General features: G+C 43.8%; 1 protein-coding gene across 2 annotated transcripts; it reads left to right on the top strand.

The window, feature by feature from the left end:
- Positions 1-40: 40 nt before the first annotated feature.
- Positions 41-24,393, top strand: LOC119442791 (26S proteasome regulatory subunit 8). 2 transcript variants are annotated; one of them, XM_037707815.2, is made up of 11 exons: positions 41-130; positions 527-598; positions 660-729; positions 1,722-1,819; positions 2,264-2,389; positions 5,086-5,247; positions 9,159-9,322; positions 12,042-12,195; positions 18,592-18,690; positions 22,671-22,868; positions 24,222-24,393. In XM_037707815.2, exons 1-11 carry the CDS (start codon positions 89-91, stop codon positions 24,273-24,275), a joined length of 1,239 nt encoding a protein of 412 aa, XP_037563743.1. In that variant the 5' UTR covers positions 41-88; the 3' UTR covers positions 24,276-24,393. The 2 variants fall into 2 exon arrangements, with proteins under 2 accessions (XP_037563743.1, XP_049518353.1); XM_049662396.1 differs by lacking the exon at positions 41-130 and adding an exon at positions 395-424.
- The last annotated feature ends 1,157 nt before the right edge of the window (positions 24,394-25,550 follow it).

Genomic DNA, 25,550 nt, shown 5'->3' with positions numbered 1-25,550 from the left:
AATATATTTAAGGCCGAGCTACAGTATACTGTAGTGGAACTTCCTGTGGCGCTCTTTGCAGTTTTTTGCCGTGTTTCAGTAGTCAAACATGGCGGCTGCGGCTATTGTGGAGGATTCGGCGCCCGTGAAAGTATGTATTAATTTCATAGTTGCCTTAAGCCCTGTTGTTCCTTCGTGTCGTTGTAGCAAAACTTCAGTTTGGGCTTATTCTTTATTCGTCTGCTTAGCGGCATTGTTTAAGAACCTCTATTTTGATTACGAGTTTGTGCCAGTCATCGTCCGCTCTTTGCGGTAGTGTGTATTCGCTGCATTGTATATATTTATATATATACATATATTTTAAAGTATAATGCCTGTAGACATTGGATGTAATGTATCGGCTAATAGTAAACAATGTCTTCAGGCACGGATGCATACGAAGCGGGTAAGTAGATAACATGAATGCTCATGTCACTGACCCCTCGGACATGCGTTACTTAGAATCGGTCGTTGTATTAAACGCTTATACCGACTATTATCTTTCCAGATGGAGGTCGACGGAGTGTCGAAAGGAGACGGCCTCAAGCAGTACTACATAACTAAGATAGAAGAGCTCCAGGTGATGCTAGTTTCGTTTACTTCTGAAGTGCGAAGTCTGATGGTAACCTTTTGCATTTCAGCTCGTTGTCTCCGACAAGACGCAAAATCTTAGGCGATTGCAAGCTCAGAGAAACGAACTCAATGCCAAAGGTGCGTTCCTTTTATGTCCTTTATTTAAATATAGAGATGTTGTGACAGTCATTTCTCAGCAGTAGTGAAAGGCTGTAATCGACATAGTCACTGACTTTAATAGGATGGAGGAATGCTAGGAGCGTTCCCTTTTGAAAGGGGCGGTGGATTGCGCCACCAAGCTCTTGTTATATTGCCTAATGTCCCCCCCCCCAAAAAAAAAAAAAAAAAAAAAAAAAGACACGAAGAATTTCCCTCACCAAACTTTCTAAACCGCTATTGGGAACTTTGTTTTTGTATGCCTCCATTGTTTGTTGTTTCCCTACGTTTCTTCCACCAATCTTTAATCGCCTAGTCATCTTTCAACTATCTTCCATTTGCAATAGTCACTGTACCCCAGCTCCACCTGTATTTAAACGAATAGCTATCGTGCATCAATAGGTCGGCAGAACAAACCGATACTTGAACTCATATGCACTCAAACTCTTCGGCACTGACTGTCATTCACCAACACTCAGTCGCGTTCATAGCCGCTTCATTCACACTTTTACCAGCACCCACTCCCACTCAGCGGGACTTACTTGCAAACATACACCCACTCACACACACCAACAGTCACTCAAAGTTGCCATCAATGACTCTTGTATACATTCCTGTTCGTATGTCTACTCAAACCCTTTGTCACTTACTAACGCCCTATCTCGCACCTGCGAAATAAGTGTGGAGCGAATATATATCAGTGTATGGGGGCCAACCTATGCTGCACCCTTATCCAAAGTTTTAACAATGACATGGTTGTTGCCGAAGCAATATTGTTATGGATGACCTTTAGTAAGCAAGTGGCGTGCATTCATTGCATTGGCCACATGTCAATTGTGGCATTGCCTTTTTTTAAATGTGTACAAAATTACTCAGACTTATGGTAGTGAGGAAGATACTAGCTTTTATTACTGTTCATTCCTACATTTGCTATGCTATTTATACTGTTAGCATTTCTCTACATCTACTTGCAGTCAGGATGCTTCGTGAAGAGCTGCAGTTGCTTCAAGAACAAGGATCCTATGTTGGTGAAGTGGTAAAACCAATGGACAAAAAGAAAGTGCTTGTTAAGGTAGGCCCCTAGAATTCTTTGTTTAGCAATTAGTTACAGGTGGTAAATTTTTTTTTTTTTTTATATGGTTAAGAACTATTGTTTCCTGATGAGATTCCACATTTGTGCGACAGCATGTGCAAAATGAACCTTCATTAGGGTGCACTCACCGGTAATTTCTGTTGTGAGTGCGGACGAATTGATGCTGGATAACTTCTGTTATGTTACTTTGATGGGTAGTAATCGAATTAAATACAGTAGAAGCAAACTCTAATCGCAGTCTGACTAGTACGCAGAACATTGTCTTGAAACGATGAGGGTGCCCGGAAAGGGCTCACAACGTTGTAAAATAAATAAATAAATAATAAAACAACCTGGGTGTTTAGAAAAATTATAGTCATTATAATAACAAGACTGCTGTTCTTGTTAGAGTGCTTAATATCTTTCTTGTGTCTGTGTTTGCAGGTCCACCCGGAAGGTAAATTTGTGGTAGACATTGACAAAAACATTGACATTGCCAATGTGACCCCTAACAGCAGGGTAGCCCTGCGGAATGACAGTTACACACTTCACAAGATATTGCCAAACAAGGTTAGTGTAACGCTTGAGCATTTTATTGAAGCATTTCTTCATTGCTCTATGTATATAAATTTAGTTTGTTGATGCTGTATTGATTAATGCTTGCACAAATTGTTGCAGTAGTGCAATATACTTATGACATAATTTACAATTATTGGTGTATTTGGACTTATGTTATACTTTGAAAGAACATCACTATAACTGTTTATCTTTATAAAGGGTAAACTAGTTGTTTAGGTTAAGCATACATATATAGAGCACATTTTCAGTACTGTTTCATTTGCTAATTACTGACGCAACCATTAAATTAATTGTGAATTATTAGCAGTACCCATGACTTTGATGCTAAAGTTCTTTGTGTACTAAAGTAATTTAAGTATTCACATTTAGTCAAGATAATACTTTAGGTGTAATGGTACAGTAAACATTTGTAGGCTTTATCGCTGTGTTAGAATAATTATAATTGTTCATGTTGTCTTCTGCTATTTAGTGTGCATGACTGTGGGTAATGTTGGTTGCACTGGAAGTGGGCTACTTGAATGAAATTTTCATAAGTAACACAGTTACAAGTGTTATAAGTTGGCTCTTAAAACAGGGAAAGAATACAATAACACACATTTTTAGATGTTTCAGACAAAGAACTTTTGTACTTATTGGAGATAGGTTATTATTGCTATCAAAATATGGGATGAATACAGTGAGCATTGTCATTTCCTTGCATGCTCTGCAGACGTTTGTTTTTCAGGATGCATTGAATATGCACAGGTGTTGCTATGTGGGCAGGTTCATTGTGTTAACACAAGCGTGGTATGGAATATAAACAGTATTTCGAAAGGTGTATAGTGTAGGCAGGCATAAAATCCGAGGGGGTTTTGGGATGTCCTAACTCTGCCCTAAAATTTAAGGCCGGTGTGCATTGCTACCATTTTATGGAAACTTGCCTTACATCAAAGGTGGAAACATATTTGTCCATTTTTAGATATATGACCTTTGCCATCCAGTAGTTGAGTTCATAGTTGATAAAGACACTGTGTTCTTGGTAAAAAAGAAATGGTACAACCATAATCATCATCATGACCACAGATTCCCTCCTTGGAAGAAAGCTTGATCTGCCTGCCCTCACCGCCGTGGTGACATTGGTTTTGTGCTGCTAAGCCCGAGGTCGCGGGATCAAATCCTGGCGGTGGCCGCCGCTTTTTAACTCTTTCCTTACCACGGGAAAATTGGCTGTTTTTTGCATGTTTGAGTTAGGAATTTCTTGTGCAACAGCCAATAAGTTTACAGTGTCATGCAGTATATAAAAGTGAAGGTAAATGCGCTTTCAAATAATATTTATTTTTTAAAAATACAAAAAATGTCAATTGCATAGAAAATTTTTAAACAAAGAAATCCCCAAAAATGTTCAAAAAAAAGTTTCAGTAAGAAGTACATCTCTGGCAAAAAATTTTTTTAGAGAAATTACAAAATATACAAATTGTTGCTATATCCCTTGGCAACATTTCTGTAAAGAATTATACCCATGGATAAAGTAATCTTCGAGTTAAGAAAAATTACATGATGCATAGTGAAACATTCAAGTTCTTGGTTGGTCCTACTTACGGATTTTTTTTCATGAAAAAGATTCATTTACAGCATAATATTATATACAAAAACATGAGCACTAAATGCACATTTTAAAAGTACATTTCGGAAAAGAACCAGTAATTACAAAATACGTAATAAAAATTGCCAAACACAAATTAATAAAATTCACGGCAAACTTTCCTAATGATAGACATATCTTCAGAGAAAAAAATTCTCTACATCAGTTTGTCAGGGATATGCATCCGTGCATATTTGTTGGTGTTTATATATATAGCATGAACAACCTCCGCCGTAAAGGACAGGTGAAAAAGATTGACAGCTCTTGCCAGCCGCTTCGGACCCCTACGGAGTGTCATCCCGAGGTCAATGCCCGGATCTCTCTGGGGCCGAAACTGGTAGCAACACATCATGTCCAGATGAAGTGGACACACCATGAATAAAGAAAATAGTTTGGACACCAACAGGGCTGTAGATATCGATAAACAAAAAGGGGGCGAAAATGAAACTTGCCGGCGGGTAACAGCTGATGTTCCCGGCTGACCTGCTAAAGTTTCCTCATACAAACTAAACTACGACGACGCGACCTCGATGTCCAAGTCATCACTGCTTGAAAAGTCCAAAAGATCGCTTCTAGGATCGTCGGGATCAAGCGGAACTGCTTTCTTCCAAGCGCGCACACTACGGATGTTGACGCCATCACACCGCTCAAGTGCTCCTCAACCTTTGAGCTCGCGTGCCCTTTAAAAATCCCCACCGCATGGTAAAAATGTGAACCGCGCTGAAACGGGAACTCTACTTTGTATATGATCACCGAGATGGCGCTACGAGTCTAGGAGTGCAGCGCTTTTTTTAAGATAGGCGCTCAAGAACTTCGGTCACCGGTGATCGATGCCTAGTGCCGTGGTAAGGAAAGGATTAATGGGGGCGAAATGCAAAAACACCTGTGTGCTGTGCATTGGGTGTACGTTAAAGAACACCAAGTGGTCAAATTTATCCGGAGTCCCCCACTACGGCGTGCCTCATCAGATCGTGGTTCTGGCATGTAAAACTCCATAGTTTAATTTAATTGCCTGCCTTCAAGAGTGGGTTGCAGGGAGATTAATGCCATTGTGACTGTCTTTCAGGTGGACCCACTGGTGAGCCTTATGATGGTAGAGAAGGTGCCCGATTCTACCTATGAAATGGTAGGAGGCCTCGACAAGCAAATCAAGGAGATCAAGGAGGTCATTGAGCTGCCCGTCAAGCACCCTGAGCTTTTTGAAGCACTGGGCATAGCACAACCTAAAGTGAGCCTCTCACCCAATCTTTTTTGTTATAGTGTTCTTCACATGCGGGACTGACCTCTGGGCCCTAGAGGTGTGGGAATAATATGTCAGCAGTCAACATTTAGCAGATACTGCTCATCAAATTGGAAGCAGCACCACCTGTCTGATTGCCAAACGTTGTGACAAGGTACCGCTAAGTGCATAACTTCTCGTGTAAAATGAGGCCACTTCGCTTATATCCTCCTAAGACTCCTTGTACAATACATTGCACATTGCCTTCAACATTTAAAAAAAATTCACTTGGAAGTGATTACGCAAAATATTCATTCTGGGTGTGAACTACGGCGCTTGTGTAACTGTAAAGAAGTGGTTTACTCCTGTTCTTGCCATCCGCTTTCGAGGAACTTGAAACTCAATTGATCTAGACCTCTGTGTCGTCCCAGACGGCCGAAAACAACCTTGAGGTGTGTTTCGAAATCACTGAGATTGCGTGAAATACCGGACAGGGCAGCAGCATGGCAATGTACTACACATTGTTCCATCTTCATCTCTGTGTTTAAACAATGAAATGCAGTTTTTACCATAGCAAATATGAGGAGATGATGGAGATAGTTGCATGGGAGTCACAGCTCCTGGCATCTAACCATGGTACTTAGAATTTAAAAAATTGTTTTTCAAGCTCACAACATAACATTAGGAGACAATAAATACCACCTTGAAGAGCGATTATATCCCATAGTTGCATTTTGGTGTCGGGAGAACATAAGTTTTAGCTGGTACGTATATGTTTTGGCATTGACGTTTTATTGGAATTACAGGAAGCACGACTTCTTTAACACAGTGAGTGACGTGGGCCATGATTTCGTAGCAGTGCCTTCCGCCCGATTCTATGCCACTCTTATCCGCCATTCAAGGCTGGCTGATCCAATTGATAGCTTGGATGGAGTGTTGCTGTGACCACTGGCGAAGTGCAAAAAGCATGAAAAGAAATAGCAGTATTGAAAAAGGCATTGCTACAAGATCACGGCCATGGAGAATGGAGATGATTTTGAATATAAGGAAAAGAATGGTAGCTCTCTGTCAAGCTGTACTGTTTGCTCAGATATCAGTGTCGTGCATTAGAGGCTCGCAGAAAAAAAAAACCTTCGTTTACCTCCTCGTCAACAAGTCCCACTACATCCTATGATTCAGCAATGTTGCTAGGCAATGCTCTTTGGCAGTAAATTAGTCTTAGCTTTTCTCAGTGAGGTATGTGTACTACATGTTACACACCCAAGCGATCCGTAGCACAGCCTCTTATCAGAGGCTGCTGCTGCGACATATTTAGAGCACATGCTTGCGGCCCTTGTGTTCAAAGGCCCGGGTGAAGCATAAGTGCTACTTGCATATTCTTACATTTTCATGATCACTTCGCAACAAATATTTTATCCTCATAGCACACCTCAGTGTTCATTGTCATGGTTTTAGCACATAAATATTTGATGCATTGATACAGCAACTGATCTTAGGCCCTTTTACAGCAGTGTTACATCCTTGACATCCATGTACTACTGTCAACTCATTTCACCATGTGTTCGGCGCTCTTTGGCCAGAACTGGCCCTTGCGCCAATAAAATCCATTAATCATCATGGCGACATATTAATAGTGAGTGCTCGTTTACTTTGTTGAAAAGGGTTACAGGGTTGCTTGCAGTTTTGCACTTCACTAATAACTTTCCACTTATGCATCTGTTTTGGATCTCCACAAATGTAATGTGAAGGACAAGATGCCAGATTTTTGCCTTGTAGAGCGTGTCAGATGACACAAACTAGTCTAAATTGTTTAACTCCTTGTGGTGTTACCACGTGACCTGAGCAGAGGGCATATATTCATTGATGATAGCAGTGTGTCTGCTCTGCTTGTGTACTTGCAAACCCTTCATGCACTAACTTTCCTAATTATACAGAGCTCATGCATGTACACCTTGTGTTTCATTATTCACAACAGAATGCAGTTTTTCTGGCAGTGGGAACAGCAATTTTCTCAAAAGGAGTGCCGAAACACATTTTCAACGTTGTGGAAACTACACTACATACTTGTCGCATGCAAAAGGATGACACTTAGTAAGTGTGAAGGTACACACTTATGAGATAAATTAATTATCAAAATGCAGGACCTGGTCCCATCGACATAACTAGACGTCATGCCACAGAGTAAAATTTGCCGACGTTGGGTAGCAATAAGGGTAGGTGTGATGATCCTGATGATAAAAATGAATAAACTGGTGGGCTGCACATGTTCCTTCTGGCTATGCTCACATTTAACAGCTGCAGCAATTATGAAAGTGAAGCAAACCAATGTTTTATGACATCACGACACATCGACCTACTGGGTACTAATTTAAAAACTAGTGTGTCGAAAACCAATATTATTGTAAATTATTTAGGGCACCCCAACACTTGCTAGTATTTTTTCTAGGGTTTAGGCCTTCATTGAAGGCAAGAAATGACAAGTTGAAAATGTCATGTGAAAACTTCCTTAATGGGTTCCGAACCGTCCCTTGGGCTTGGTGTAAAAACGCAGTCTGCAGATAGCATACACTGCTGTGAACATCTCAGCCAAATTTTGCTGTTGTGCGTTGCTGATGGAGCTCACAAGCGTAGCGTGAAGTCACGTTTTTCTCAGGCACTTCCTTTTCATATAAGGCATTTTCCTCACCCACTTCTAAACTGCCAGTGGCTTGAATATGTCATGATGTGTAAGATTCCCATAGACGGCTGCCATTGGATGATAGCTTACATCAATCAAGAAGGATGTTTGGATCAGCCTGCTTCTTGCTACTGTAACTGTGTATATTTATTGACGCAGTTTAATCGACAGGCTGAATTAAGTGAAAATCTGCTTTCGAATTTCGATAAGAATTATGCACTTCCGGAAGAAGCCAACTATCGTCTGCTGACGCTTGGCCATGGCTGCCTGCATGGGAATTATATTTTGGCTGCCCTGTTTATAGGTGTCGAAGCTGTTGGGTCTTGCTAATTTCGATGACTTTTGAACACTGAACTAGCTTCGAACAACGCGAAACTTGAGGTCAGATCACAGGTACGGTTGCCAGTGTGCGTTCACTCCTGGCCACTCCTGGCTAGACACCTTGGCAGACATCGCTTCATATTGAGCTATTGATAGAGCTTCAATATGCATAAGTTGGATGTGGCTACTATCTGTTGGCCAAGATTGCGCAGGACAAAGTGGGTCCGTACCACGTGACACTGCCTGACTGGAACACATGAGTGCGAGCGCGCACTCCAGCCCTGTCGGGCACAAAGAAAATGCAGCGCATATGGACAACAGTTGCATGTCGCTGTGGGGGTCTGCTATGTAGCGTAGATACTGTGGCACCGCAGGGTGCCACGATAAGCCCAATCACTGAGTGCACTGCAGCTCACTGAGGACAACTGCGTTTCACACGTCGTAGGTGCCAAAATTGGTAGTAGGGGCATCTATATGGTATGGTATGATAAAACTTTATTACGGTCCCTCGGAACGCATGTCAGCATATGAACATTTAAAATCAAATTTGAACTGCGCTCCACAGTAATGTTTCATAGACATAGTTTTGCGAGCGAGCACACCCTTCTCCGCTGCAGCCTTTGCCATGCGGGGCATTGAAAAAGGAGCAGGATCACTGAGAAGGGCATTAAAGGGGCTCTTTCATTGCCAATAGCTCTGCTTCTTCTGAATTCTATGAGGTACTTTTGCTGTAAATTATTTCTGTAATAGTCTAGTTTAACTTCAAATGCATTTCTCAACTTCGATAAAGAGTGTTTCAGGGCCCCTTTAAGGTACCTAGAAGGACAAGCATAGTTCACGCTGTTACTTTTCTGGCCAGAATGGCTAAACAATGCGTTCTCATATCTGTCGATTGAGTGCTTTACTATTGTCATTTGCCTAGGGTGTCCTGCTGTACGGACCTCCTGGCACTGGCAAGACGCTGCTCGCACGAGCTGTCGCTCACCATACCGACTGCACATTCATCCGTGTCTCTGGATCAGAGCTTGTACAAAAGTTTATTGGAGAGGGCTCACGGATGGTGCGTGAGCTCTTCGTCATGGCAAGGTCAGTTGCTTCCCTCCATTAAAGTCTGTGATGTTCTACATTATTGTGTGATCATTATGCTCTGATCAGGCAGCGTTGATTTTCAGTGCCATTGTGAGGTATAGATTTAGGCAAACTCTAGTATGTGGTAACCTGCCCCACTGCATGCATGTATGTTTTGTGCTTTTTCTGCAGCTTTCCGTCATTGAAATTTTACATGTTGACCTACTTCTTTGTGCCGCTATACAAGCAGTGTGACTATGTGGGAAGTTTTGGCTGTAAGGTACAGTGCTCAGCGATGGAAACACAACACTTGGAGCGCATGGCTGAAGGCACTTCATTGCACCACCAGTGGCCACTGGGCATACTGGGTTGATGTACCATATTTTTATGATTCTAACGCGCACCTTTTCTGAATAAAAAGTGCATCCAAATTTGCTTGCGCATTACAGTAGTAGCTCATTCTACTTAAAATCAAAAACAAAACTGATTCTTACTAAAAATAGAAGGCTCAATGCAAGATAGCTAGCCACAATGCCATCGAACGGACATTGTTTGTTTATGCCCTTGGTGTGCGGTTGTCATTTTCTAGTTTGCTGTACACCTGTCATAGTGCTTTGCCTCAACCGCCTTTTGTCAAGGTAGTGTAGTGGCAGGATAGCAAAAAAAAAAAAAAAAAGACGTTTGTTTGCCTTGCATGTTCCATAATATCGTTTCAACACTATACGCGTCAACTCGGGTTTCGTTACTTGATGTGCGTGGTAGAATTGGCAACAGGTTATTATTATTTTTTTTTAATATTTGGGTCGTAATATAACTGTGTTACTATCGGGGACGCGGTAGAATCATGCAAATACAGCATTTTTGTATCGCATGAAAGCGAGAGTCTTTGTGATGCATTGGGACTGCATTATGCCTCCCCAGCAATCTCCCAGTGCTGACACCAGTGGCGCAGAAAGTGCCAGCTGCCATGCAGTCCGAGTATCGTGTTTCAATTGCCGAGTACTATAGATAACTGCGGCATTCGGTGCACCATCTTCACCTGGGAACTAGGCTGCTGTATGGTTGTGCTGACCGCTCGTATTTCACACTACCATGTTATGGTACCTAACATTCACCAATCACTCATTATACCTGAAAAAATGTTTGCAGCGCACGCATGGTTAGTCATTTGTTTTTCTCCCTCATGAGCTAAGGGTGAGATGCTGGTCAGCAGCTGCGACAAGCTAATGCGATTGGTATGGGTGGATGCTTTTGCAAGGTGCCACACTTTGGCTGTGCTATATGACAGCTACACCAGTACATAAGATATTGCAGCGTGCCATGCTTATTAAATAAGCTTGCTTTCCTTTCTTTCATGTAGTTTGCTTTGATGAAATCAGGAATGATGCAAGTCTCTACAAAGAAGTCATAGTTCCTGCAGTCAAGGCCTCCCTCTGTTTCCACTTTTACTTTGTAGTCGCTGCAGTCGCTGAAGCATGCCAAGATATTCCACGCACTGTGGGGAAAGCAAAGCTTGTGTTTACAGGGATGTTAGGCGGCAACCATGCTATGTGCATGTTGGAACAGCGCAGAAAACTTGTGCAACATAGCTGACACAGCCGGCAAACGATTTCTGTGCGTGTCCTGCAGAGAAATGGTAGTGGGAACCCATTGCTGTCTCGTGTACGCACAGGGTAGATGGTAAAGGTATGCATACCTGCCAACTCTCCCAAATTTTGATCACATCTCCCGATTGTATGGACGCGATCTCAAATCTCCCGGAAAGGGCCGCCCAGCGCAGCGTTTGGTCCTTTTTACGCCATATCGCTATAATCCTATTACGCTCTATAATATAACCAGGCGGGAAAGCAGAGCGGGAGCAGTTAATCACCAGTATGCACCTTGAATCGAAGTAGCAGTTGCCGAAACCATCAGGAATGAGAGCAACCGATGGGTGCTGCAATGTTGGATTTTTCGGATTGGCTCCGCTCAGGCTGGTTTGCGCATTTTTAGCTTCAGTTGGCTTTATCAGATCGTCGAGTGAAGTGCGGAACTTCGAACTACTCTTTGTGTTTCCCAGAGTCTAGTTGGAACGATCGATGGCGCATTCAAAAGCCAAGAAGAACTTGCAAGTATTTCTGAGATACACGACTTAGTTTCCGTGCTTTGTCACTTCGCGGAAAGGTGAGAAGTATGGATTTGTACCACGTGTGCATGTGATGTGACCGTTTCGCATGGCGGCAAATGTTTTTTCTTTTTTTTTTTTGGTGGGGGGGGGGGGGGGGGCTAAAAATGTTTTTACCCCCCCATCCCCTGTGCGGCAGTCTCCTGAATTTTTATGTTGCTAGGTTGGCAGGTATGGGTATGCATATATTATATTTTGAAGTAAGTGCTATTATGGGGTAAACAAATTTTGTTTTACTTTGCCTTTTGCAACCTGTTTCTAGGAGTAGCACAAAAGCTATAGTAGAACTCCAATTCCTTTTTCCTTGCTGTACATATGGGCTTGACTTTGCAACAGCTGCTATTTATTGTTCGAACATGAGTTTACCTTCGGCACATTTTGGAAATGGGATTGAAATGGGAAAGCATATAAGTAATATTTTGTGAGTTTACCCTTTTCTTACCCCATTAAGCTTCTACTTTTAGTAGTACCCTGCTAGCATGTAACTGTATGAACTGTAGTTAGGCTGCACACCAGGTGTGCCTTTATTTGGCTCTGCTGCACTGCTACTAAGCACTGATGTTAATTCTGCAGGGAGCATGCCCCGTCTATCATCTTTATGGATGAAATTGACTCCATCGGATCGTCCCGTATTGATGCTGGCTCAGGCGGTGACAGCGAGGTACAGAGGACCATGCTTGAGCTTTTAAATCAACTGGATGGCTTTGAGGCAACCAAGAACATCAAGGTATGAAAATATTTGTACGTGTTGCTAGTTTCACATTTACTGAAAGCACCTTGAAGCTTTGCAACAGCTTACACAGTCGAGCTCATTTATAACGAACTCGATACAGTAGTTCCATAAAAAGTGATCGTTGTATCAGTAGTTTGTTATATATGGACTCGCCCTTAAAAATGCTCAAAATGTAACCGCACTGAAGCTGGTGTCAGCAGTTACAATTCGGCAGCAGTTTGTTCCTAAAACCAGAATTTCAGTGTCATTTTTGTTCCCATTGCATTCCTGCACCTAGCTGCACACTTCCATTAGAAACATCCATCTAAAGAACGAAATGCAGCATTGTGTAGCTCTTTAAAAATGGCGCCCAGTTATGATCACCTGTCATTACGAAACTGCAAGTGCAGCCGCCATTTTTTATTCGAGAGCTTGTGATATATGCTACCAGCGGGACATGACTATTCTGCACAGGAGTGCGAAGCTCGTTTTACTAGTTGGCCGGAAGCGTAAACTTCGGAAACTACTGCGGCATGCCACCATTCTGCAAAGGTCTCGGACATCATGGTCTTGGCATTATGCCTGCGCGTCAGCCATTCAAGAGCCATAAAATAACGTTATCAATGTCGCCTCGGGCAAAAAAAAAAAAAGATATGTTCGGAAGGTAAAACATCACCGCGAACCATTATCGGCAATCAGCAACACGGAAACGAAGTGACGCCGAACTGTGATCACCTGCTAACGGCCTAGTAACCACTGACCCTTTGCAGCATTGCGTGGTGGCAGCATTGTGTGGTGCAACATTCTCGCTCATACGGTCCGCGTCCACAGGCCCGGACAATTTCGCGAAAATGAGAGTGACACCGTCGTGACATCCGATACTGTGCCGGCGTGCGCCCCGCGCCAGTCTGTACGCAGCGCACCTTCGCCCTGGAGGCGTGCCTTGAAAACGTGTGACCTGCTTAGTGGCTTCCGAAATTCGCACGAGGCGGTTGCTCGCTCATCTCGAAGGCCGTATCATTGTCGCGGTTGGACTAGAGTGGGGTGTGTGCTGTTGTGCACCAAGTTTGGTCGCGCTTCTGTGCTTTCGCATTTGGTGTGTCCCCTATTTTTACCATGACCGGGTTTGAAGTGTTCATTGTAGCAGTATGACAATTATCTGGAAGCAATTTCCATAGGGAGGGTTGGAAAAACATAACTGCATCGAAATGTTGGCGTTATAGCCGATAAATCGTTATATCTGGGATCGTTATAAGTGGGTTCGACTGTATTCCGTTGTCTAACTCGCACTGTACAATCCTTCAAATGCTCAAACTTTCTAGGTGTATACACATGCCTTCTAGTTGCTCCTGTCTCCATTACACTGTTTGTACACCTCCTTGAAATCCTTCAGAACCCCCGAGTTTGGAAAGAGAGAATCAAGGGCCCGTAAAACTCGTTGAAAATAAAAATGCACCCCTTGATTTCCTTAGACTGGGGTTGAGGGGTGACTTCTGAACATATAACAGTAACAACCTCTGCATTGACCGCGCTTTGCTTATGTTTCTCATTTAGAATTTTTAAGCAACAAAGCCGTACCACCATTTTTCTTGTTTTGCTAGTTGATTTACACTGCATCCTTCATGACTGTTTTTGACGCCTGGGCTCTAGAAATTTCTGGAGGAAAGTAAGTTTCAGCCATTTGGCTGTAATGAGATGAATCTCATTGGGTGGAGCGGGACACTACCAATTCTCATCAAGAGTGTGATGTGCCACAAGCGATTGACATTGTTACAATGGGAAAGTTGGCTTGAAAAGCCACCTGAAGAACTCGAAGTGAGTGTTAAATTCAGTGGCTGCTTAGAAGAAAATTTGAATATTTTTGTGTCTATGACTGAAGTTTGTTTCAATCTCTTTGAATTTTGCCTTCAACAAACTGTAAATCTTGAATTGTCCTTGAATTTTGTGTGGAATGTTCTGTACAAACCCTGCCAGTATTACTGTCAGTTGCCATTTCTTATCCCGCCTTGACAACTTTCAAATTTTAACATTGTCTCTTTTGCAGTTGCTGGTGTCATTTGTATGCTCCCTAGGTGTTGCTTAAGCACTTTTAAGTACACATCTCTATAAATACTAAAATTTTGGCCATTGTGAAGTTTTATGCACTATATTTGGTTACACTTTGAAAACCTGCTTTGTCAAACTGCCTACTTAATTTCGAGCATGCTGCTAGTTGTGCTGAGCCATGAAAGGTGCATTGCTCTTCACATTTGTGCTTGAGAAAACAAGGACTATTTTTCATTTGAGTTATTAGCGTAGCAGTTACGTTTTTCACTTCCAATGTTAAGCAACTGACATAGGTATGTGCCAGAAAAAAAACAAGGACTAGCTTTCGTTTGTGTTATTAACATAGCAGTTATGTGTTGCACTTCCACCATTAGGCAAGTAATCATGGTGGAATAAAGTTTGCATGCAGTACAGTATAAACCACTTATAACGTAACCGTTTATAGTACAAAACTGGCTACAACACGGCCTTTTCCGACTCCCGTTTACCCTCCCATAGAAATCTCCATGTATATGCATACCGCTTACAGTGCAGCCGCGTGAGGCGAAATACCGGTTATAATGTGGCTTCCGTGGGAAAATTTCGTCAACAAGGTGTGTGTTGCCAGCCGGCGTATGCAATATTCAATGCAATCAAACTCTCGTTAATTCGGACTTATTTGGCCGCACGTCGGTTAGTTCGGACTACTTTCGGAGCTCGGTGAGAGAGGAGCGCCACAAATGTGCAACACAAAAGAGCAAGAATGGCACTAGCGTCCAACTGAAACGAAGCGGCGGAGTCCGCATCGCCACAGCCATCAGTTGAAATCGTACGTGAATGACAGCAACGCCGGAACGCTTCGAGCCTATTTGTGTCTAAAGCCTGTATTCTGGCGTTTACCGCCGCGCATAACATCGCGTCTGCCGCGGGCTTTCGTAACTGCGTAGTCATCCATGATCGCATCGATAGCGGCCGCAGTTTTCTCCGCAGCGGTTGCGGCGAACAGTAGTTTCGTTTTTACTCGGTATGCGCGTCGGCCGCGCGCCAAAAAAAACAGCGTAGTCGCCATCAATGATTGCATTGATAGCGACGGTGGTTTCGACTGCAGTTACAGCGAATGATAGTTAAGGGGGGACACGGGTCTCAGAGACCCAAAAATTTCGAAAAAATGGGTTTCTTGAAAGTGGTATTTTCATAATATACGAACACTGCCACACGTTCTGACCAAGTTTCCCGCGTCATGGATCAATATTTTAGCCGCAATATCAATTTACGTAAGCACCGCGAGCTATATTTTGACGAAAAGAAGCATAAAAAAGGGGCTTTTTTCATGCCACGCCGCCGCTGAACGACGTATGCTGTCGCGGCCATCTTGGTTGCGTTGGAAAGAACTACTTCTCTTCTTCAATTTCCCGCCACATTTTCGTTCATCCCTCTATTCGCTATTTAGAAATACCGCGCCGAAGAAAAGTCCCATCGTGTGACCCCATTGGCGCATTTAGTGCACGTGACTAAATAAAGTCCTGCGATTGGCTTAGGCGGCTGGCGTCGTCTGCTGCGGCGCGCGGGCGCGCTTGAAAAGCGAACCGCGACACCATTTTGAAAGCCGCTAGCGCGGTGATGTCGAAGTGTCGGAAGTTTGCCACTCGAAATAAGTTTGGCAAGAAAAGAAAGCGAGTGCGCTACAACTTCGAAAAGCGCTCCGATACTGCCGAAAAACACAGCGGCGACCACCCGCCGGCGGTTTCAAGCAACGGAGGCGTTGTTTCAAGCGACGGCTGCGCCGCAGAATGCAACGGGCCTGGCGAGAGTGAGCTAGGCCTAACAACATCGCAGGAGCAGCGTTCGGCACCACACAAAAATGGTGCAGCCAGCAGAATTGCTTCAACGGCAGAGCAAGTCAGAGATTGACATAGTCATGTGCATAGTCAGAGATTGACATATAATGGCACTACAACAGATCACCTGCAGTGATGTGATCAGCATGCGAAAGTTTGGGCTCTTGGTGATCAGGTGATAGACTAAATGTACAGGTGCCCACAAAACAACTTGGAACACCGGACCGGTGGCCTTTCGCCGGCGGAGCGTGCTGGTGAAAAGGTAGTGCCAGGGTCTGCGCATGCGCAGTCTCCCTAGCAAGCTCGCCTCACTTTCTAGTGCACTAAGTAGGTGTTGCCTTGCTTCAAAAGAATAGCGCTGGGTGCCTTTTAGCATTGTCACAGGGGGGGCTGTGCGGATGCGGTCTCTAAAACGCTGTGTGCGCAATGGAGCATAAGCGCTCGTGCATGTGCGTTGATGGGCATTGGCGCCTTTTAAAGCGAAAGGCTTAACTGGCTCGTTAGTCGCGGAATGTGACCATCATCGACCACTTGCGGATGCAAAAATCAGAAAGCGGCATACTACAGCTATACCGTTCAATAAAGCATGTAAAAGTGAATTAAGCACCAAGTAGCTAAAAGTTCAAAAGTCCCAAAGACTAATTAAAAGTAATTAGGGTAATTAACAAGACCAGTCACAGACATCATACGGCACCTTTATTAAAGTGTGCTAAAGTGAATTACTATAACCAAGAATAATTACGATTAATAAAAGCAATTAAGGGTTGCAAACAGTCATAGAAACTACTTAACATCAATTTGAGACTCCGTGTTAAGACTGGTCATGCCAAATTAAGACTAAATAAGAGTTATAAAGAGCAGTACATACTAATTAGAATCAATTAAATACTCCGTAACAGCAAGTAAGAAAACAATTAAACCAAATTACGACCAATTAACTGTTAATTAACCTACATAAGCAAACCATCGCAAATGAAATGACGTCAACTCATTAAAGCTTTCGCCGTCAAAGTCGTCTTAGCAATCGATATGGGACTGACACTGAACAGTTCTTTTTTTTTTTGTTAAGCATTTAGCTCACACAGCTGAACACCCCCTTGATTAGCAACGTATCGCCACACTGAATAAAAAATTGCATGTTCGCGCCAACCAACGCAGACACACGATCAAATGCTTGAGTACTCTCTAGTAAAACTGCAGCGAAGTGGCCAGATATCGTAAATAAATAGCGCACTATATATATGCAATGTTCATTGTGACTGCGTAGCATTGATGAGACCTTTATTATAGTGCCACATGCATAAAATTAATTCCTGTGCATGTTGGAACACGCCGTCTGATGTCATTTTGAAAACTTTTATTACTGCACAAAGTTCAAAGTTCTGTTCTTATTTCCAAGTAGTAAATGCAGCTCGGAATATAATTGCACAAGGACTAAAATACATAGCGCAACACGATAATTCGGTTGAAAAGTGCACTGTACAGTGCTATTATAGGCGAGCTGTGGTGTCGCCCGCATGAAAGATAAGCTATGAACTCATAGTTTCTATACGCGAAATAATTTACTCAGATATGCAAGACATTAAGTATAATTAAAAGTAGAGCATGGTGAACTCACTGGTCACCACTCGGTTATAAACACCCGCCGCCGTGGCTCAGTGGCTAAGGCGTTCCGCTGCTGAGCAAGAGGTCGCGGGATCGAATCCCAGCTGCAGCGGCCGCTTTTCAATAGAGGCGAAATGCAATAACCCCCGTGTGCTTGTGTTATAGTGCACGTTAAAGAACCCCAGGTGGTCAAAATTAATCCGGAGCCCTCCACTACGGCGCGCCTCATAATCAGACCTGGTTTTGGCACGTAAAACGCCAAAAAAAGAAAAAGAACAGTTATAAACGCTCATGGATTCCATCCACGCAAGCTATCCAGAAATCTTGACAATCTCTTAGAATGAATGGAGATTCCGACGAGCATACACCACAAGGATTACGTGCGCGTTTAGAGCCGCTGCATAGTGCGCGAGCACGCTGTAGCCTACAGGCCCCGATTCCCTCCCCAAGATCTGTTGTTGCAGCGCTAAGAGGGACAAACCGCAGGTTTTTTTGACACAAGGCAATGCCTATCTAGATGCACTAGGGAGCGAGGCTTGCTTGTCAGGGATGCCGCACACGCGCAGACCAAGGCTGTATTCTTCCGCAGGTGTGCTCCGCCGACGAGCGGCCACCGGTCTGGTGTTCCGAGTTATTTTGTGGGCACCTGTACAAGAGAAAGCTGTGCTTTCCAGCAAGATTTGTTTCTCTGGAGTTTGGAAAGGTGTTCGTATTTCATGCATGGTGTAAAATTTTTACAGTTCCATTTCCCTCCTCCTCCTTTGTGTCTTGAATAAAATTTGTAAGCTGTGTAATGATTTACTATTTCTTCCTCGTAATGTATAAGCTACTCATAATGTATGCTTCAAAGTTTTCTTGTGTGTTAAAAGAGCAGATCTGCGAGTAGGTTACTAATGTGTTAGTGTGGCCTACAATAATTTCTGTGCCATGTTCTGCTTGTCAGGTGATCATGGCCACCAATCGTATCGACATCCTTGACCCTGCACTGCTGAGACCAGGCAGGATTGACCGAAAGATTGAGTTCCCTCCACCAAATGAAGAGGTATGGTTCTCGTGACAAGCGTGTAATTTTAGCAGTGAACTTGCTAGTTAACATGTAGATGCCTAGACTAGTGTCTGTTACGTGCTTAAATATGTTTTATTTTAATCACGCTAAGCTTTCCTCTGTCTGCAGGTTATGTGGCGGAAAAGAGGCAGAAAAGCTAGAAAGATATACAATAATACCTCGTTAACTTGAAGTAGTAACTGGGAAAATTTTCTAGATGAGCAGATTTTCAAGATAAGCAATATTGCCGAAATTGCAGTGAAAAGTCGAGTTCTTTCTGAAATATTCACCACTACTGACCAGCTTTTCAGCAAGAGATTTTATACTTCTAAACGTGCAAGGATAAGAACCTACTGCAAGACCTTCAGAAATATTTTATGCTGCAGGAGCTTGGTATGGGCAAGTTGGTGTAACATACTTGAAGAAAAAAACAGTGCAAAAAAGACGAGGACGAAAAGAAGTCTGTCTGTTGTACCTGTCTTCTTTTCGTCCTCGTCTCTTTCGTGCTGTTTTTTTTCTTCAAGTATTTTATGCTGCTCTTTACAGCAAAACCCATTAACTTAACAAAGTACACGTCACGCCAGTTTCGGTGTGTACTTGCTGCCCTCATACCCGCAACACCGGGGAGACATCGTTCAAAGTGGTCACTCGCGTGGGATTCGACTTGTAGGCGACAAGTGAACATGACAGCCATCTCCATCGCGTTGCTTGTTGCCGTTGCGCACAAGATCGCTTGCATGGGGCTTATACCTTCTTTAGTGCAGAAAAAACTGTGTAAGGCTGGTCTGCTTCATGTAAGCACTTGGACCTAGAAAGGCGTCCTCAAGCTGCTCCACACATCGCATGAGCCGATCATTCCCACTGCTGCACTCAACTTTATTTCGCAGGGAGCGAAGCATGTTTCTTGTTTCGGCTCTTGTCGGCACCTCTTCGTCTTCGTCGCCATTGTCCTCTTCGTTTGTTGCCGTTATATCGATTTCGGCGTCAGCGAGTTCACCTTCAACCATCACATGGCGTGTCACATAGTTGCTTGACAAAGTTGTTATGCCGCTAGGTTCCGACTTCACATTTGGGGAAAGCGTCCGCTTTGTGGTAGGTGCGGCAGCCTTGCGCGAAGCTTGTTAAACGGTCCGGCGGCGGAGTTTCTGTTCCTGTCTCAGTCAAGATTTTGAGGTATCCACAATTTGGCCCCAAAAATACTTCGAGATAAAGGGCAATAAATACGTGGCACGCATGGGAAATGGTTCGGTGCCACGGAAAATTTCGACATAGCCAATTTTTCGAGATATGCGAGTTCGAGTTAACTAGGTATTACTGTAGTGCCGTAGCTGTGTATGTTTTGCTCAGGGAAATTTAGCAAGCATGACCTTTGTTAGCCTCATGAGTACAAAGCTGGATGGCCTGGTCATAGGGCTGCAGCTTCCGTTTGCTCTTGCGTCCAGTAACGTGCACATTTCATGATAGTCCACTGTTAAAGCAAGCATGTTATTAAGCAGGCACTCACAGCTGCGACTGTTCTGGCAGTTGTAGCATCAGTGTAGTGCGCAGGTGTATAGAGTGTGTCATGTGCTGACGCCACCATGTTGTCCGCCGCAGAGGTGAGAGCTTTCCAAGTTGTTGCCAAGAAAACATTGCCCACTCACCACTGGCCTGGTCACCACTGTATTGCTTGGACTTGTGATAAAGTGTACTTATGTAGTTGCAACAATGATTCAATGCAATTTGTTTTTTGATTGTCGATGCCATGCCATATAAATGGCAATAACTGTACATTAAATGGGCACTGCTGTTGCCAGCACCTACAGTTAGTGCACTTATAGCACTTATAAGGAGTGCCATAGTTTCACAGAAAGTGGTCTTTACAGTCAACGTCTGATTTTTATTGTGATAGCAATTATATGGACACTCCAAAGTGGATTTCTGCCGTCGCTGTGAGGTTCCGTATGACGTCAACGGCGATGAAATCGTCGCCGCGCTCAGGACACTGTATGTGCGAGTGAAAGGGCGCGAGGGACGCGCGCTTTCACAGGGAGCGAACGCACGTCGAAGAGCAAACACGCGTTCTGCGCTGTGCTCCCTGAAGGGCTGCAGAATTAAGCGTCTCTTTCCTACTTTTCATGTATAGAGAGCAAACACGACTTTTTCCGTCGCGCAAAAGGCTGTGGGGGGACGGGAGGGAGGGAGGGAGAGAGAGAGAGAGAGAGGGGAGGCGACATTTAGCTGCGGCACCAAATGCGTATTTATATAAAAACGCCGCGCGCGTTCAGTGCGAACGTGGGCAAAACGCCGACGGCGTCGACAACAGTTCTGTGCGTTGCTGGTGCTGCTGCATGTCCAAGTTTATACAGCTGATAAAACTACTATCCTTACTCCGTTCTTTACTAATTTGCTATCGCAATTGATGCTTCGCCTTTCGGGTGAAACTGCGACAATTTTTTGGACTCCATAGGGACTGCGAAAACATCCAGAAAAACAATTCTATGCTTTTAACTGCTCAGATTGCCACAGCCATGTTCACATTAGTCTATAGGCCTGCCACTACAATTACTAGGTGTCTCAGTACTCGTACTATGACAGGAGACGGCAGGTGAGCGCATGTAATATTAAGGAACACATTGTATATCCTGTGACACTAGGCCCTTTGCACTCTTGGTATGCTTCACCGCAATACATTGCATATGCTTGACCATGTAACATGGCTGTATTGCGGCAAGGCTGACTTTTGGGAACCGGCATTAGGCAACGCTTTAGACCCTTGCCGTGCTTTCCGCGTTTCGACTCCATTAGTGAGGATGATGAAGGTGGAGTCAGTGCTATTGCCAATAGCAGCGAATCCTTTAAATGAAAAACATGGCACCAAACAGAAATAAGCTTGATAGCGAACGTCGAAGTAGCTAGGCCAAACAACTACTACGACCGCCAGCAGATATGAGTGCGAGAAGGCTGATTCGAGGCTACGAGATAATCAAAATGGCGACAGTGGTGCCTTCAATGAATGTTGTTTCCATTCTGCAGTTACAGCAAAAAGTCAGAAAAATCGGACAGCGAAGGGTTTCAGTGTACAAATTATCAGACATGTCCGAAAAATTGGGTGTCCAGAAAATCTGACAGTGACTGTAATCAGTAGTTTGTTATAATACTTTTAAAAAGCTGTAAAATGCAATTATAATGTGCGCAGCTGGGCATGGCAAGTGAGAAACCTTCCTATTACGCGAATTAAGCAATGATTGCCTGTTCTTGCACTGCCTAAGGCTGCTTTTTCTTACGAACAAATTCTTTTCATCTTTCCTCATTGGCGCTTGGACACGACTTAGATGTTGCTGTGTCGCCGTTATTGCTGGGATTGGCCACTTCATATGTGGTACAGTGGCATCTGAGCCAATAAGGAAGGGCGAAAAAAGAAAATGAAATAGAATGTTAGAAAATACGGCCCGAGTAATGTGCACGACAGCCTTTCCAAAGCTGCTCAAGCGGTGCACGTGTCCCTCCTGCAGTCATGAAGCGGCACATACGCCAGAGCAGAAGCGGGCATATTCATCAGTGCTAAAGTTCACCAGTGCATTTTATGATCATTGATACTGTCAACTTGGAGCTTTGGAAAGGCTCCATGTGGTCTATGCGCGGCCAGTGGGCTCCTATTTTCGTGGTTTCCCGTATATCGAAACTCCACTTATCTCGAATGTTTTTCGCTTTTTACAGCTTCGAGTTAATAGGCTTTTAACATATTTCGAAAGCTAATGTATAATAAGTAGCACCATAAGAACATCTGATGAAACAAGCGTGAAGATTAGACAAATCCATAACCATCATTCCATTGGTAGCTTAACGATAGCAGTGCCAGTGTTTCCTTTTGTAATTTTTGTAGCAAACTCTTTTGTTTCTCATAGCGCTTGTGTTGCCTCGAAACATTAAATGGCATGAATTGTAATCATAGGTGCTCCTTGTGACGCAGCACTTTGCGATGGGTTTTACTGCAGGCACGTCTAGATATTCTGCGCATCCATTCACGCAAAATGAACCTGACACGAGGCATAAACCTGCGCAAGATCGCTGAAATGATGCCTGGTGCCTCTGGAGCCGAGGTCAAAGGTGTGTGCACCGAGGCAGGCATGTACGCCTTGCGGGAACGACGTGTCCATGTCACTCAGGAGGATTTCGAAATGGCCGTTGCTAAGGTGAGTTTCTCTTTCTGAATAATGATCCCACCTTTGAAATAAATCCCTAAAGATTGATTAAAAACTGCACCTAAACATTCAATTTCACTTATACGTGTACGAGCAGTTTACGCAAGTGGTTCAACTTCTTACGAGATGTGCAGAAAAAATCCAGTGCCCTAAAAGTATGCAACCATCTTTGCCATTTGCTACATTCGTGGTTAACGTAGTGTAAATGCTTTACACGGAGTATTTATTGCTATTGGTGGTAGAATATTTAGTAAACACTTGTAGAGGGAAATAATAGGCTTATTTAGTTGCACATGGTAGGTCAGGCGACGAGGTCACTCATGGGTGACGGCAGGCATCCAATCGTTAAGGCCAGAGAGAGAGAATCTCTCCCTCGTGTGCACTCTTTTATGCACTTTTTCCTTTTGTGAGAGGGCTGTCCTGCTTGCTGGGAAATGAATATTTTCTCCCTTTTCTGCAAATCTGAGGATAAGCACGCATCGCAGTGTCGTGAAAGCTATGAGGAGACTGGGGAAGGAGCATGGTGCACGTTCCCCGCACGAGTCGCAGTGCTTCCCACAGTGTATGTGCAGCAAACCATCGTGATTTCTGGCCCAAACTTTTTTATCTCCCCAACCCCAGCGGCAGATGTCCTGGGTGTGCTAATGTTGGTCGGTGACATTCGTGGTTCTTTTCGCTCTTGTGCAAAGTCTCATTGGAGCGGATGGCGTGATGACAATAGCTAATCATTGCGCATCGAAAATGATATCTTCTAAAGTGATCCGTAAAGAATATGACCCATGGTTTGCCTTTCATTCCTGCATGCACAAATTGTAGGTGTCACTACTGCACATGTCCCCATAATCCAACCTTGTCAAAGCAGGGGCTACATCTGCCTGAGTGACAGTGCAATGCAAGTTTGCTTCTAGGCAGTTACCGTAATGAACTTGTGTTCCCTGTGTCAGTCCTTGTTGCTCTGGCTTGTTTGATATGTATGTCTATGAGGTAGTGTAACTCTCTACAGCACACTGTCAGGATGCAATACGCCTTGATGAGGGTTAAAAAAAAAATTGTGGGGTTCTACATGCCAAAACCACAATCTGATTATGAGGCAAGCCGTAGTGGGGGACTCCGAAAATTTGGACCACCTGGGGTTCTTTAACGTGCACCTAAATCTAAGTACATGGGTGTTTTCGCATTTCGCCCCCATCGAAATGCGGCCGCCGTGGCCGGGATTTGATCCCGCGACCTCGTGCTCAGCAGCCCAACACCATAGCCGCTGAGCAGCCACGGTGGGTCGATGAGGGTTGTCTTCTTATTAGCAGAATTAACTTAGTAATATATGATCTTGTTTCTCATCTTCAGGTGATGCAGAAAGATGCCGAGAAGAACATGTCCATCAAGAAACTCTGGAAGTAAGGAGGTGGAAGTGTACATATAAGCAAAAGGGGCTCTGCCTGTCACTTTGCTATCGGAGGCACTGCCGGTGTGAGCTGTTGATTAGAAAATTAAAGATGTGTGCTTCTTGTATACCTCACACCTCCTTGTTGCATGTGCAAGTTCTGCTTTTCATCACACACCTTTTCTTAGTTTTCTGCATTTTAGACCGATACCTGTGCTATCAGGTAACATCGTTAATTCGACTCTGGTTAATGTGATCCCAAGTGAAGGTGTTGGGGCCCTGCCCATGCATTTCTATGTGCCCAAACGTTCATTATTTCGATTTTAAAATTCCCCTTTTTTTAGGATAAATTGAACTTTACCAGTCAGCATGCATGCGCCTGACTTCTATGGTGACCCCGTTTAGTGGTAGCATCCGTCTCTGCGGAGCTTAGGGGACAATGATTGCCTTGAGCACATGTCACCTCCTGCTGAAAACGCCAATTTTTCAATCCACCCGAGGAAGCCTTTCATGCAATAACTGTAGCTCCCAAGGGCCGATTACTGTATTTACCCAATTCTAACGCCTGCTTCTTTTTACAAGAAAATTGGGTCGAAAATCGTCTGCGTGGTGCAATCGGATATGAAATTAAAACTGCCTTTGCAAAGTTCATATGCTTTACTGCATAACACGGAGATATTGCGACAAAGCTAACTTCAGAAAACTGGCCGCCATTGTGCAAAACATATCACTGATCTCCACTTTAGGGGGCTGCATAGTGCACCGAGCGCCCTCAACTGAATTCAGACTTGTCCTAGAAGTTGGCATTTCGCATCTTTGCAACTTTGGAGTTGGCATTTTTTTCTCTACCTGCCTGTTGTGCCGTAAACTTCCGAAGCAGACCAGAGAAGTCTATTTGGAAGACGTCCAGAATTTCTCACCGCAGCGCCGAAGGCTTTTAACGCCATGGTGGCCACTAACATGAGCGGCATGCGCTGGAAACATTGATTGAGAAAACACATTATGTACAAAAACTTATCGCATATGGGTTTGTATTATTGTAAGAGCTCTTACCAGACATGTAGAGACAACACCATGCCCTAAAACATGGAAAACCATGCAAAAAATTTTTATGGCTACAATATTATCTGACCGCACGCACTAGTAAGTGCAGCATACACCCTTCTTCTGGGACAAGCTGCCGCACGACACCCCGCTTCCGCTGGTTTCAGCTGCGTTCGACTTGACGAGTTCCATCCAGCAAAACATATTAAAGTCAGTGACACATAGACCCTCGCCAATTGTCACACTCT

This window comes from Dermacentor silvarum, chromosome 2 (genome assembly GCF_013339745.2).
Source record: "Dermacentor silvarum isolate Dsil-2018 chromosome 2, BIME_Dsil_1.4, whole genome shotgun sequence".
Taxonomy (NCBI): Eukaryota; Metazoa; Arthropoda; class Arachnida; order Ixodida; family Ixodidae; genus Dermacentor; species Dermacentor silvarum.
The sequence above is the reverse complement of the archived record's forward strand: the minus strand, read 5'-3'. Positions and strand labels throughout refer to the sequence as shown.

Coding starts and splice junctions, on each gene's coding strand:
- LOC119442791 (XM_037707815.2), top strand. CDS start 89: ATGGCGGCTGCGGCTATTGTGGAGGATTCGGCGCCCGTGAAA. Junction 599..659: donor CTAAGATAGAAGAGCTCCAG/GTGATGCTAGTT, acceptor TTTGCATTTCAG/CTCGTTGTCTCCGACAAGAC. Junction 22,869..24,221: donor TCGAAATGGCCGTTGCTAAG/GTGAGTTTCTCT, acceptor TCTCATCTTCAG/GTGATGCAGAAAGATGCCGA.